The sequence below is a fragment of the Rattus norvegicus genome, chromosome 3 (genome assembly GCF_021556685.1).
Source record: "Rattus norvegicus strain SHRSP/BbbUtx chromosome 3, alternate assembly SHRSP_T2T, whole genome shotgun sequence".
Lineage (NCBI taxonomy): Eukaryota > Metazoa > Chordata > Mammalia > Rodentia > Muridae > Rattus > Rattus norvegicus.
This window is the reverse complement of record NC_141536.1, coordinates 133,452,157-133,467,382: the sequence shown is the minus strand read 5'-3', so window position 1 is coordinate 133,467,382 and position 15,226 is coordinate 133,452,157. Positions and strand designations below refer to the sequence as shown.

Genomic DNA, 15,226 nt, shown 5'->3' with positions numbered 1-15,226 from the left:
CAGCATCAGAGGGTGCGACTCCTCCCTGGGCCCTGCGGATCCTCTGTGACACGCATCTGTCTCCTCTAATGCTGCAGCTTAGAACATGCTTCCCACAAGTAAGGCAAGCCCCTGCCCACCCTTCCTAGGGAATCCTTTACTTCCCTTAGCCTATTTCACTGCTGAATAGCTGCTCTGCGGAGCCCGCTCTTCAGCCTAAACTATGCACTGCATTGAATCCATGAGTGATGAGCGGAAATGACAGTACTGTTGAGCCCTCTTGTCAGATACAGTAGAAGATATGCAGAAGAGATCTATCTAAACTCAGACTACTTCTCTGAAGGTTTTGTGTGGCTTTTGTTCTATTTTCCTTATAAGACCTATTCCTCCGGAGTTCATATTTTGTGATGATGATGATGATGATGATGATGATGATGATGATGATGATGATAATATTATAGATGCTGTCACTTTCTTTTCTGGACAATTGTTGCTGAGGATAGAAAAATAAGTTCGTGAGCTCATTCTCTATCTATTGACTTCTAGTTCTGACTATTCCCATGGACTCTTTATTATGATTATATTATATGATATAATAGTTGAAGTAAGGACACTTTCGCTTCTTTCCTTCCAACTTACAACAAACCTCCTTCCTTTCTTTCATATCCTGGCAAAACTCACTAATGACAGTGTTCTCTCATTCATTCTCGGGTATCAAGCTTTCAGTGTCTCACTATTGCCATAGTTCACTAGATGTTTAGTGGACTTTCTTTATTTTTGTTTTGTTTTGTATTTGTCCTACAAAGTATCAAGGAAACTTTATTTAGAGCACAACTATAAGACCGGAAACAATACAGAAGCAGCAGGCCACAAAAGCCATACTCAAATGCCCAACAAATATGTTCGATGAGTTCTTTTATTTGATAGCTAAGAATTTTTTGTAAATAGATTTTGAATTTAATAAAACACTTATTTTATTTTTTAACTTTTTTAAAGATTTATTTTATATATATGGTTGCAAGCCACCATGTGGTTGCTGAGATTTGAACTCAAGACCTCTGGAAGAGCAGTTAGTGCTCTTCCACTGAGCCGTCTCTCCAGCCCAAAACCAATATTTTAAAGCCATCTTCTGAAATGAGCAGCTCCTCAATTTTTATGGAAACTCACGCATATCTTCTTGGGATATATCTAGCTTTGTCATGATGTTTTATTATTCTAGCACGTGTCACTGCACACTCATGGAGGGGAGGGGAAAACATTGTAGAAATCAGTTCAGCCTTCTGTAGTGTGCTTTGGCAATCAACCCTGGCCACCAGTCAGGACAGCACATGCCCTTCCCTACTGAGCCATCTTCTAGGCTCTTTTGTAGAATTAGTGTTAAAATTCCTGTCTGTAACCCAGCTCAGACACTCGTGTGATGAAGTGGAGAGCTGGGTTCATTTCTTTGTACCATAGTCTTTATCGAAACAAACTTCCTTTTCCCCATAAGTGTCCTGTCTTACTGTGGAACAGTGATGGTAATGTATGCTTCTATTCTCAGGCTGTATATTTTCGCCTGCCAATTTATCTATCCTAATATTAATGTTTTAATATCATAATTACTGTAATTTTATATTTATTCCTTGAAGTCAGGTAATATAAATCATCTCATTATTGGCATAGCTAATTTCTATCTTTTCATTTCTGTATGAATTTAAAAGTACCTAATACCTGTCTACTTTTAAAACGAGAATTTTAGTTGAGTTTTTGTTAGAATCTAAATTTTGATTTCAGAAGAATTGACAACTTCACAGTGTAAAAACTTCCAGCCCATGAAGATTGTACTTTAAAATTTTTCAGGTTTTCATAAATTTATGTTACCACTCTTGGGTAGTTTTAAGTACATTTACTGTACACAGTTTTTGTTAGATTTATTCTCTTTATGTGGAGAGAGAGAGAGAGAGAGAGAGAGAGAGAGAGAGAGATCCTCCACCTTGGCCTCCCAGGTTTTTGGGCCTGAATCACTGTGGTTGTTGATGCTGAGTGAGCTCCGTTCAGTGAGAAACCCTGTCTCCTCAGAACGAGGTGGAGAGTGACTAAGCAAGACAACCAGTATTTTGAGCTCTGGTCTCCTCTACCTGCATATACAGACTCCTCTACCTGCATATACAGACTCCTCTACCTGCATATACAGACTCCTCTACCTGCATATACAGACTCCTCTACCTGCATATACAGACATGTGCATATGTACCTACATCCACTACATCCGCAAACATACCACATACACACAAATGTAGGTTAGATGGATTCTCCATTTCCCCCAAAGCCCTGTTGAAGGCTTCAGTCTTCCTTAGAATAAAACTGAGATTTCTTAACAGTTCCCTACCTGACATCTCTCCCTCCTGGACTTCCTTCTACTGACTTGGCTGTGGCAACTGTGGTTCTCCTGCCTTTGCTTAAACACATGAATCCCATTCCGATCCGGTCCGGATTGTCATTATTCTTCCTGGAATGTTCTTCCACCCATTGTCCTCACAGCTTATTCATTCTTCCATCCCCTATAGACTTTTAATGAAGCATCCTGCTTAAAGCCTTCCCTCCCATTTGGATATAATTGGAGATATGTGTCCCCCAAAAGTCCTTTGTTCTTCTCTGTATTATCTTCTGTTTTATACATCATATACTATATATTTGAGTTAGGTTATAGCAGAGATTCTTATCCCTTTAGGGAATAGATTAGAATAAAAGGTCTGTCATGTACTAAATAGTATGTAAATTAATAAAAATCAAGAGAAATTGTAGATGTATAATAAGAGTTACTAACCAGCTCCAGTTCCAAGTCTCACAGAGTTTACAATCTCCATGTTAAAGAATGAAATTCTAATAAAGGGGGGAAAGAAGGAGAAAATGAAAAAAGTCCAAAAGACATCTATGAACACTATGGTTTGCCCACATGGTGGAAATGGATCTAGCAAAGAAAGCCAAACCTCTCTTAAAAGTAGAAAGGAAGATAATGTGTGTACCATCTGTGTACCGTGCATCGTACCATGGCATAGGCATGTGGAAAGAATAACGCCACTTCTGTGAACGGCAGCCTAGGGCAATGGGGAGGCACTTGATAATTTGCCATTCAAAAGGCCTTACAGAAGGTTCTCGTGGAAGAGCCTGGTAGAGCAATCCTGTGCTCTTTGACTTGAAAGCCCTCAACTTGCTCTGAAAAGGTTTGTCTGGCTGGCTGGTAGCCTATGCATTCATCCCTCGTCTTCCACATCGAGCACGTTCTCTTATCTCTGCCTTAACCCCTGCTGGGTTTGAGCATAGTTTTTCTGTTTTGGATCCTCAGGTTCCATTCTTTGGGCCTCTGTTCGATGGAGCGATCGTGAGTGGGAAGCTGCTGCCAAGCCTTATCTGTGCCACGTGCATCAATGCCAGCAGAGCGGTGAAGTGCCTCATCCCACTCTATCAGAGCTTGTATCTTTTTGCTGTAAATATGTAACTTATTAACCCTCCCCAGGGGGAGATTCCTGGCAAGCTTTCAGGAGAGGTAAGTGGGCTTCAGGCCCAGGCTGCAGTACTGTGTGTTGATTTCTATGAAATAGATACTGGGCTGCATGGAATATAGAGTTGGTTTTCCTAGTTTGTCCACAAGTCTGAAAGGCTGCAACTGCCATGAGGCTCAAGCTCGTGGCTTCTCGGGATTTTTCCCAGGTTCAGTCTTTATCTAGAGTCACATTTCACTTTGTGGAAAGAGGGATATGTAGCAAGGTGTTGAAAATCTCATTCAGAGCACCAGAAAGCAGAAGCAACGGAAATGACTAATAAACCCAAAACTGCACTCAGCAACTGAACGATGGGCAGAGTTCAGAAGGATAGAGAAGGGGTAACCGTACCTGACTGAGAGGAGAGGGGGTCATTTCATGTGTCTCGGTTTTCTCCCAAGCACTAATTGGCATATATAATCCTTAAATCCATCTTTCTCTAACTATAAGAAAAGAAAAAGAAATTAGGATGAGCAACTTCATGAAACCAAAGCCATCTAACATGCTAATAAAACTTAGAATCTTTGTTTCTAATTGGTATCGATAATTATTAAAAACACATTCCATTTGACCTTTCTCCATAGACTTCTCCCTGCCTGATTGTAAGTGTTGCATTACCATGTGTGGACAGTGAGTGAGAAATAACATGTAAAGAGATACAGTTTGTGAAAAATACCTTTCATTAAAATAGTGGTCATTTCTTGACTAATATCCTGCCTTTGGATTTAAAAAAAAATACATATGCCATGTGGCAACTTAAAATTATCATAGAAATTAGTAGTAGAAAGGAGCTATTAGGTCCCATCTGGTCCCTCCCCCGGGGCCAGGCTGTATTATTCCCTCCAGCACACTCTCCTGCTTTGTCCCGGCTAGTGGGGAGGGTTTGGAGGCAGCATTCTCTGCAGAGGCTTCCAGAACACTCCAGATGTAATCTATAGCTGCTCTTGGTTCTGCCTCCAGCAAGGAATTTCACATAAGCTGCAACTTAGAAGAGCTTCATAGCAACAAACGAGAAGGCCTATCCAACAATGGCCTGTCAGTGCACTTAGGAGCTGGGATGAGCTACATACCTGTCGGTCAAGGATCTAGGCAAGAAAAGTCCTTGGAAAACAAGAAAATTCTATTTTGTAGCACTCCACTGTGATTTTTTTCTTTTTATCATGTCATCCACTTATCAAGCACATCACAAAATAAATGCTTTGTCATATTTCTGAGCACTAACGAGAGGTACCGTTGGAGCAGTCCGATTCACAAAAAAAGAGTGTTTTTAAAAGTTGAAAAGATAATGATCAGAATCTCCTTTAAAGTCTCAAGGAAATCACATCAGGATTGGAGGTGCCACAACCTAAAATAGCTCTTAAAATGGACAATTTGACATCTTAGAGGACAACTTAGTATAAAAAGGAGAAAAAACAATAAATAACCAAGCCGGTCATATTGATCATTATCAAGCTTTAAATATTTTTTATATTTTCTTTAATTTATTTGTGTTAATCAAATAAATAATCTAAAATAGTAAATCAGATATATGCTCAGTTTTTTAATATATTTTTTTATTTATATAAATACAGGAGCCCTTTATAGATGGTTGTGAGCCACCATGTGGTTGCTGGGAATTGAACTCAGGACCTCTGGAAGAGCAGTCAATGCTCTTAACCCCTGAGCCATCTCTCCAGCCCCGTCAGTTTTTTAATCCAGATAGAAAAACTTATGAGAAACTCCTCATGCTCATTTAGACGATTTCTATCTGGAGAACTGCTAATATTCTGGTGAGAAATAAGGACTCTAATAAGAATGAAGAAATGGGAGGGAGAATGGGGCGATTTTTGTACTTTAAAGGTCTTCACTGAGCTTTTCAACTGTATACATGTGCCTGTGCCAGCTATTAATAGCCTTACTGTTTACAGCTCCCTTAATGTTCACTAGAACATTGACGTCCACAGTGCACTTTGGGGAACCCGTGAACTTCGGTGTCATAGCTGATGTCTGGGAATTTGCTGCTTCATTGACATAAGTCTGATATTTGAATTTTGAAAAACACTAAATACTCTAACCAGCCCTAATTATGAGTACTAATTGCATTTATTCATTTACCCAACAAACATTCCCTATGCACCGTCTGCCAAGTCCAGTGTTGAAGCTGGGGCTCCCAGAGCACATTAGGGATCCAGGAGCCCAGTCCTTGTTCACACGTTCAGAGATAATACCTAAGGAGTGCACGGGCTAACTGGTTCCCTTCTCTTCAGTGAACAAGGGAAACTGAGAGTTAGGGTGAACAAGAGTCAGGATAAGAGGGGCCCTCTCCTAGGAGAACATGTTTGGGTGGAGACTGGAGAATTAGAAGGAAACTGTCTTTAGGAACATGGATTCCCAAGATCAGGCGCTTTGGGGAGGTGCACATTGTATTTTATGTTCATTTTATACATGTTAAGGTCCATCAGGGTGCCTGTGATGAACCCAAAAGTCAGCTGTGGTGAGAATGGCATTCTAGGTGATCCCCAAAAGAGGCTTCTCAGGTTCTCATCTTAGAACAACACGCTAGAGGATGCAGCCAGGGCTGCCCTACAGACAGTGGATAGGCAGGGAGTGTAGCGGCCACCACATCCTACAAGCCTGTGCAGACCCCTGAGGGCTGAAGAGACAGCGGTGCATTGGATAAGAAGTGCCAGGGCTTTAATCTGAGCAGTGGGAATGAGCACGTGTTGCTCCTTTTAAGAGAGGAGGAAGTTCCTGGAGAGGTCCTGAAGCGTGCGCACTCTCCATTTTCCTGCCGCCCTCCAGTTTAAAGTGTTCTTCCATTTGTGCTCACCATCACTCACGGTAAGGAGTGTTCAGTTCTAAATTGTCTGCAGTGATTATCAACACTCTAAATTATGTAATACTAATTTGATAGCAAATCTATTAGCTTTCAACTCATCATCTGGAATCAATAGACTTTTGCCCTTCATATACCGTAGCTCATGTGTGCACATATGTTTCATTCTTAGTAAAAAACTGCACAGAAACATTTCATCTGTATATGTCTTGCTCTTCCTGTATGTGTGTTTTAGCAGTCCTCTCTGTTGTTACTTTGTTGTCGGACAAGGAATAAGTGGTAGGAAGAGAAACCTGGGTTGCACCGTAATCCCTTTCCTGCTGTGGCAGTTTGCAGTCCCCGAGGAAACAGGCCAGCTGTTCTGACCATGTGGCCCTGAAGCCTTGCCTGTAACCCATCCTGAAATCCCCAGACATGTTGAGGAACTTTGCCTCCAAATGTCAGGCATTGATAGATGTTTTTGGTTTTTTGGGTTTTTCCCCTAAAGCCTGGCAGTGTACCCCTTGGCAAAGCTGTATTGGTATGAACCCAGACTTGTTAGGAAGGGGGCAGCCTGTGTGTGCTGCCCTAGAGAAAACTTCAAGACTAAATTTCACAGGAAGAGTTTCTGCTACCTGCTCCCTTGAACCTAGCTGAACAATAACAAAAATTTTCCTTGTCAGCCAGGCCTTTTTATATAACCTCCCTGTGACTTTGTTTTGCTTCTAATATTTAGATTAAAAGTGTGAACTAGAACATTGACAAGCTACTCAGTTCATATCAATGTCATACACTTTCTAGGCCATTCTATGAACAGCAGTCATGCTGTTCAGACCTTTGTAAACCCTTTACATGGGGGGACTCGCTTATTTGTGTAGTGACTAAATGCTGGCGCATGTTGAGCCTGATGATACCCAAAGCAGAGAGCCAGTGAACTCATTTAGTTACTTCTGCCTCTCTATTCTCTCCCCAGCGGATTGGTATTTTAATTCCATAGAAAAACTTGATTGGAATCCAATTTCATGTAAATTTTAACTAAAGGTAAAAATGTGAATGGTTAAGCATCAGTCTGACTCTGTAATTTTTTTAATGCACTTCTGATTAACTGAGGATTGGAAGTACTGCCCGAACAATTTGTCTTCGGGGGCTTTTTGTTTTGTTTTGTTTTGTTTAGCAGTAAATCTAGCTTCGGGTCAGTATCAAAGGAGTTCTTGTGTACAGTTCTCTTGGCTACTGATCAAAGTTGGAACTGTGTGGCAGAGGCACATAGAAGACTGAAAAATATCATTGTCTCCCATAATTTAAAAAAAATAATAATGTGACCACAGTAGTACCCTGTACGGAAAGCACCCTCTAACGGTTCAGCCCAGCCCTTTTGTGCCTTGTGGGCCTTCCTGTAACCTCCACAGTGGGCTGAATCAAATCTGTCAAGCGTGCCTTCGTCCCGTGGCCACTGCACTGCTGAATAGTGAGAGCCAACACACCTACCATCTGCCTCCTCCATCGCTCACGGGCAAGCAGGGACTGTTCTATGCCTAGAGCACAGTAAGTGGGAAGCGGGCCACATGTTATGTTTACAGTTCCCAAGCCAACTAAACATTCCAAACTGAAACTGTGGTCTGCTGATAGAAGTTTCTACAACCATTTGAGCCAAGGGCTTTCATTCTCCTCCTCAGATAACTTGTTTCAGGGAAAAGGTTCCCTTGCCATATGCAATGTGCCCATTAGGAGGAGTTCACCCCAAATCAAGCAGATGGTGGCTTTCTAGAATAAATGTCCACTTCAATAGAACAATAGTCTCAGATTCACTTGCCATCTCCTCTCTGGAACTATCTGTGTTTGAAGGAGAGATCCTGTGTGCCTAAGAAAAAGTTTTATGCCTTGTTCTGTCACAAGTGAAATTAGCTCTCATTGTAAGCTAACAGGTACATGACCATATGGTAATACTAGAGCTTCTCTCTCAGATATGTGAGTTTAATAGCATTGCTAGATTCTGCTCCTAATTTACACAGCTTCAAAAATGACCCTTCTCTTTAAAGTACTAACAGCTCAAGCTCTTTCTTCTCCACTGGGATCCTGAGCTCTTCTTCCTGGACAGACCTTTGATTTCTTCTGCCCATCTCCCCATGCTGTAGAAAGGAAATCAAACCATACCATGTGTTTTATTTCACCATGCACAACCAATTATGCACGTGTCAGCATTTGCAGCTTTCCTGCCATGTGCCAGGCACCATCCTAACCACTAGGAATATAAATATGAATAAGATATTCCAAGGGAGAGAGGACACTGTTTGCTCATGGACCAGGCTATGAAAGCCCATTCCATATGAGAATAACAGATGCTTCCGTATGGCAGAGTGCAGGATATGCACATACGGGAACAGGCACACAGCGAGGACAGGCAGTGAGAGCCTGCGCAGAGCCCTGGAAGGAGTTCTGTCTGGGAGAGAACAGGGCCTGCTCTGTAGCAGTGGCAAGGGAACAGGTCTGAACCTCTGTAGGCATTGGGCTGATTCAGTGCATAACCATAGATAGCGTTCTGTGGAACAGGAAGGAATAGGTTTTGTAGCCATAGAGACATAAGAAAAGGGAAGCCAGAGGGGAGAGAGGAAGCGTTTCTTTCAGCGAACTGGCTGAGCAAGTCATATACTAGTAGTTGACTTCATCCATCACTGGGGCCAGTAGTCTCAGGTCTTTGCTGATCATGGTGAGTTTGTACTGGAGTTTGTATATAGATGGGAGAAAATTGGGTGTAAGAGGACTGAAAACTGAGTTACCAAAAAGGGAAAACCCAAAACATAGTAGGTAGTTTCCAAAAAGAAGGAAGACACTTTGGGGTGGGATTGCATACTTATGGATGGGAAATTAATGGGAGGGAACTAAATTTAAACAGACTGAATGGCAGGCAAAGGCTGCAGCTGGAAGGCATGGGTGACACTGGAGGGATGGGGGCCTTAACAGTCTACCACAACACCATGCACTGGCTGTCTCTACTGCGCAGAATTGACTGAAGCGCTCTACCATTCAACAAATATGTACCGAGGTCTTGCCTGGCAGCCAGTCTCATCGCTCAGGAAACAAGAAGCAAAACACAAAATGCAGCACCTATGCTTCACGTCTTCACAACTTGAAAGAACTTGTTGTGACTCTGAGTGTTGCAGAGAATAGTGGGTTTGTGCTAGAGTTTGTATGTGGATGGGAGAAAATTAGAAATAGAACTGTACTCTAGACACGTGGGAAGCACGGTGCAAAAACTTGAGAGGCCAAGTTCTACATTTTCCCAGGGGTGAAAGATTCCTAATAATGATTCCTAATAATGAGATCTTTACATTATAAATTTTAAGTTAGGAAAAGAGGCAGGCATGAAAAAGCAACCGTGGTAGTTGCCCAGGCAGTTGGTTTATGATAAATTTGTGTTTAAAATCTGTACATTAAGATTAAAGGAAGTTGTAAATAAGAAATACCCAATTTAATAAAGATGGAAAAAAAAAAAGATTAAAGGAAGTGCTCCAAGTGCTTTAAAGATCAGCACTCATAATAATGTCCCCAGAGTCCCCAGCTTCTGGAGCTGTCATGGCACAGAGAGTACAATAAAAAGAATGGAGATTGGCCCCTGCAAGTAAAGTCCCTATTCAGAGCCACCCATTTCCGCCCTTACACAGAGCAGATATGCATCAGAGCTCAGAGCTGTAAGAGACGCTTCTGTGTACAGGCGCTTGTGCTCACGTGAGCGTGCACACACACACACACACACACACACACACACACACACGAGTAATCATGCCGAATAAAAGGTAAACTGAAAACTGTAAACAAGAAAAAGATTCCCTTATTTACAAATAGGATTAAAGGCTGCATTTTGAAATTTTGCTTGGATCCCTTGTAAAGCTAAATCATTAAAAAAGGACCCTGAAACTTCAGAAAGGAACATGTTCTCAAAGAGTAAGGGTGTCACAAACACATTTTCTTCAGAGCCTAGAAGCTTACAAATACAAATCTTAACTTTGACAAAATATCTTGATCACCTGGAAGATATGAGCGAGAGCTCTGGGACCCTGAGCGACGGATGGCTTCCCTGTGGCCAGAACTGCAGCGCTTCAGTCCTGAAGCTACACTGCGCTACGTACAGATGTACACTGTCTGTACATCTTCCTACTCATCTTCCACGTAACTATTGTATTAATGACTTAGCCGAGTTCTACAACTATCATCCTCAAATGGGTAAAGTAATCCCAGGCAAGGTCAGAAACCAGGGCTGTCTCAGCAGATGATCCCTTGGGCCCAGACAGTGAGACCAGAAAGGAGTGGCCTGGGTAACCAGCTGTGTCGGGGCAGGACTGGGTGCTGTGAGTTGATAGGAGCCATCCTGAACAGCACTGGAGATGTGGAGTGACCACAGAGTTGAGATGAGAGATGAGAATGTCACATGTAACACTTCTAGGACATGGTGCAGAAAAGCACAAGATCCACGCACAAGCATTAGGGTACTGTCTGCTCCTGCAGCCTCAAGTGTTCCTATCCAAAAGGTAGTGTGCTGCTCTGGGGGCCACACTGGAAGAAGGGCCTCTCATCTCAGAGCAGATCTGGATAAAGTGTGGTCATTATGCAGCCTCAGCTATCTGGAAGCTGTTAAAACCAAGAAGGCATCACCTCTAGGACCTGGGAGGTTGTAAATGGGCCGAGATCGGAGACCAGTGGGGAGAGGCAGCCACAGAGCAGCTCTAGCTCAGTGTCAGGCAAACAATCAGAGCCCAGAACTGGCAAACCAGCTGCCTGCACACTGAATCCAGCCTACAGATGGGCTTTGTTTGAACTGCACTTGGCCTCCCTGTGTTACCAAAACACTGGAGATTGTTAGCACAGTGAAAAACAGGGAGACTGCATTTTTTAAAATGTAGATCTCTTTTTAAAAGGGAATATTTTATGTCAGTGGTTGTCAACCTGTGGCCATGACCCCTTTAGAGAATGGAACAACCCTTTCACAGGGGCCACCTAAGACCATTGGAAAGCATAGATATTTTCATCTTGATTCATAACAGTAGCAAAATTACAATTATGAAGCAGCAACAAAAAATGTCACCAAAACATGAGAAATTGTATTAAAATGGTCTCAGCATTAGGAACATTGAGAACCACTGTTTTGGGGGTGGGGAGGATTTGCCTATATGCATGCATGTATACCAGGAGCCTGCAGAAGTCAGAAGGCATGGAGTTACAACTGTAGTAAGTTCCCCTGTTAGTACTGGGAACCAAACCTAGGCCCTCTGTAAAAGCAGTGTGTACTTTTAACCATTGAGGCTTCTTTCCAGTTAAATATTAATTTATGTGTGTATGCATGTGTCTATGTGAGTATATATGCATATGTGTGAGCAACTGTTTTCTTAGAGGCTAAAAGAGGACATTGGATCCCTCAGAGCTAGGGTTCTAGGCATTTGTGGGATACCTGGCTCATATCAAGTGCTAAGGCATGAACTCTGCTCCTCGTGGATGTGCAATAAGCACTCTTACTGCTGAACCATCCCCTCATCCTCCCAAAATGTAGATTAGAAAAACCACTTTCTTCTAAAGAATAAGAATATCTGAGCCTATTAGATCTCTTCACAGGGTACCTATCCTTATAGCCACCATAGTCCCCACCTCATGAGACCCAGTGCCAGCACCACCATCATGGTTCCTCCCCATGAGTTCGGGTCCCAACAGTAAATAAAGCAGGACCTTGTGTGGATGGAAGTCCAGGAAGTGGTGCCACCAGTCTGATTCCCATAAATAAGGGGTTCTAAGCTCAGGTGTGCAGATTCAAAGATCCCAGCTGGAGGTTACATGCCAGGAGTGTTGACCTTTTACCTAGAAAATACTAAAGTAAAGGGTAGGAGGTGTCTCCTCACCCTTGTATAGAAACCCTGCCATACCATTCTGCTCCCTAAGATCAAAGCTGCCCCGAAGCCTATAGGGAGCGCCTAGTTGCAGGGGATATTTTTGTGAAGACACAGTAACCATTTTGCTATTTTTGGTGTGCAGTGACAGTTAAAAAGACCCAATCTCAAGAACACTAAGCATTCTAATGAATAGTGTGTAAGAAACCAAGCTAATGCTGTGCCCGGGGAAATATGCACAGGAGCCGGGCACTAACTTGGCCACTGTCTCAACTGGATCACCCTGTCACACTGCAAGCTGTCATGGGCGGGGGTGTTGCTTCCCACTATGCTGACCTCAGGGTCAGTTTGCTGCACCTCGCCCCACATGCTACTCGTGGGTCTCTCCTGTGGTATAGATTCTCATCCTCCTCACTGTCTGACCCACACAGTCTTTTGCTCCCTTGACTTACGAGTCCAGATCAGTCCACCTCTGCATTAAGCATGCAGCTCAGAGCTGTACCGTGAAGTTCCCAGAGTGGGCCTTGTTTTCTTTTTCTTATTGTCACTCTCCTTGTTACCTCCTGGTACATTATGTGTATGTGTGTAAAGGTGGTGGGGCTGGGGGCAGGGCAGCGACAAGAAATAAGACATTCATTTGGGAGTTGGGGATTTAGCTCAGTGATAGAGCTCTTGTGCCTAGCAAGCGCAAGACCCTGGGTTCGGTCCCCAGGTCCGGAAAAAAAGAAAAAAGAAGAAGAAAAAGAAAAAAAAAAGACATTCATTTGGTAAACTTATTGTGGGAAACAGTATCAAAAGATAAAACAAATACTTTATAACACTGCATTTTTTTTCCCAGAGTTGGGAGCATTCGTTGTCTCCAATGAAAAGTAGGTCCATGTACAGCCTGTGTTGTCATCTGCATATGCTGTACCTTGTAAGCCCTGGTTTTCCATTTTGAAGACACACAGTTCAGCTCTGTGCTAAACACTCAAAGCACCTGCGATACCTGGTGCCTGGTAGGAAGAGCTGACTTCAGAAGCACGTCTTAAAAACAGCATAAAGGGCCTTTTGAAAAGCTGGAAAAAATTCTTGGAAAACTAGGTATTATATGAAATTTTCTTTTATTGGATGGTTATGTTAATGTTTCCTTTTATTGTGTCCAAAACAATTTTGTAGCTGGAGATTTAGGGTTTATTGCTGCGATGAAACACCACTGCCCAAAAGTAAGTTGGGGAGAAAGGAGTTTATTTGGCTCACACTTCCATATCACTGTTCATCGTGGAAGGAAGTCAGGACAGAAACTCAAATGGCAGGAACCTGGAGGCAGGAGCTGATGCAGAGGCCATTGAGGGATGCTGCTTACTGGCTTGGTCCTAATGACTTGCTCAGCCTCCTTTCCTACAAAACCCAGAACCACCAGCCCAAGAATGGAACCACCCACAATGGGCCGGGCCTTCCCCATCAATCACTAAGAGAATGCCTTACCGCTGAATCTTATGGAGGCAACTCCTCTATTAAGAGTCCCTCCCTTCAGATAATTCTAGCTTTTGTCAAGTTGACAAAAGATAAGCCTGCACAGTGGTAGAGCACTTCCTTAGCATGTAAAGTCCTAGGTTCAGTCCTCGTACATGAGGGATTGATAGAGTATAGATATCTCCCTAAAAGTTATTGAAGGGCTTTGTATTTTGAAATTAATAGACTCGAGCGATGTGAAAGCAACATAAAGACTATTCAGCAATCAGTTTTCAAAGAAACATGAGTATTTAGGGAGGAAAAATGAGCTCAAAGACGGTTAAGGTCTGAAAACTTACATGGAGACCCCCTACTGTGGCCACCACAGCTTAGACCTTCAGGAAGGAGTGACAGACAGCCCCAGTGAAGGCTGAGAGGGAAATGGCCAGAAAGCCCTGAGTTTTTTGTTATTTCAGATCCAAGGCCCTATAAGTAGGTTGCTGGGGCAGGGGTGGTTATTTTTTTTAACTAGTAATGTGTGTAAATTTTACGCACATAAATAAAAACCCCTCCGATGCGCAAAGGAAGTTCTGAGACCAGTAGGCAGTGGCCTGGTCTAGGCCAAGCATGCAAATACTGACAGCTGAAATCACTTGTTGGACCGTCTGCAAACTCCAGTTACAGCTGCCTTCGTCAGTTGCTTTAAGGGAAGTGTAATCAGCCAGGGAGATGCATTTGCATCTCAATTAGAAAGGCGTTGGGAGGAAGCGCTGGGGTCTGTTGCGGGAAGGTTGTGGAAGAAATCTCACTGAGCACAAAAGCCTCCCGGCCTTGTCCTCCAGCTGAGTGGAGGACAATGTATGAGGTTTCGTTTCCATAGGGACCAGAAACCTGCTGGGCCCCAGAAGAATCTCGGGTTTGCACCGTAATCATTTGGTCATGATGACACAAATTCCACTGTTGTTCCTAAATACATTTTGCTATTAGAAAGCTGTTAGAAAAGTGAAAATGGTTGTCATGCCAAAGGCATGCGAGAGGGTGTTAGCTGACCCTGCTTACCTTCCTCATAGTGCTGTGAGCATATCTGGGCATTTGGCATTTATTGATGTCTAAATATTCAAAGACCAAAAGGTCATTCCGTAAATGACAGTGTCTTAGCATTTACAGTTACGTGGAATGACATAGCTTCAAAGGGAGCCATCATTTCTAATTCTTCCACTCTCTTCAGCAATAGGGGAACAACGTGAATTTTAACACAGGAAAAAAGAACCTGGCCACTGATCATGAAAATGGTCATCATCTGGCTCAGGTAACTGCAGGAAACCTACAAGAGGTAACTCCACCCTGATATTTGAAAGCACAAAATACTATAAGTTTTTCCTGGAATATTATTTATTTAAACGGTTACTTCAATGACTGGAATCTATACCAGGCCAGGCAGACCTTTTGTTTCCAGAGTTCTTTACTTTCCCAAAAGCCCGTGCTGGAGCCTACGAGAGCAGAGGCTGTCAAAACCTGTCTATGCCTAGTTGCCCACTATAACCAGGAAGGACTCACCCTGAGCGATTTTGAGGAAGACTTGTATTTCTGTTTTATTTTGTTCTTGATTAATTCATGGTCTCCAA

At 42.8% G+C, this 15,226-nt stretch overlaps 1 protein-coding gene across 4 annotated transcripts in view; it reads left to right on the top strand.

The window, feature by feature from the left end:
- Ralgapa2 (Ral GTPase activating protein catalytic subunit alpha 2) overlaps positions 1 to 15,226 on the top strand; it is a 282,313-nt gene that overhangs the window by 208,824 nt on the left and 58,263 nt on the right. For 3 of the 4 annotated variants that reach the window (NM_001421313.1, XM_087651017.1, XM_087651019.1), the window contains 1 exon segment: positions 3,305 to 3,432. In NM_001421313.1, the coding sequence (NP_001408242.1) occupies positions 3,305 to 3,432 (128 nt within the window). 4 annotated transcript variants of the gene reach the window in all.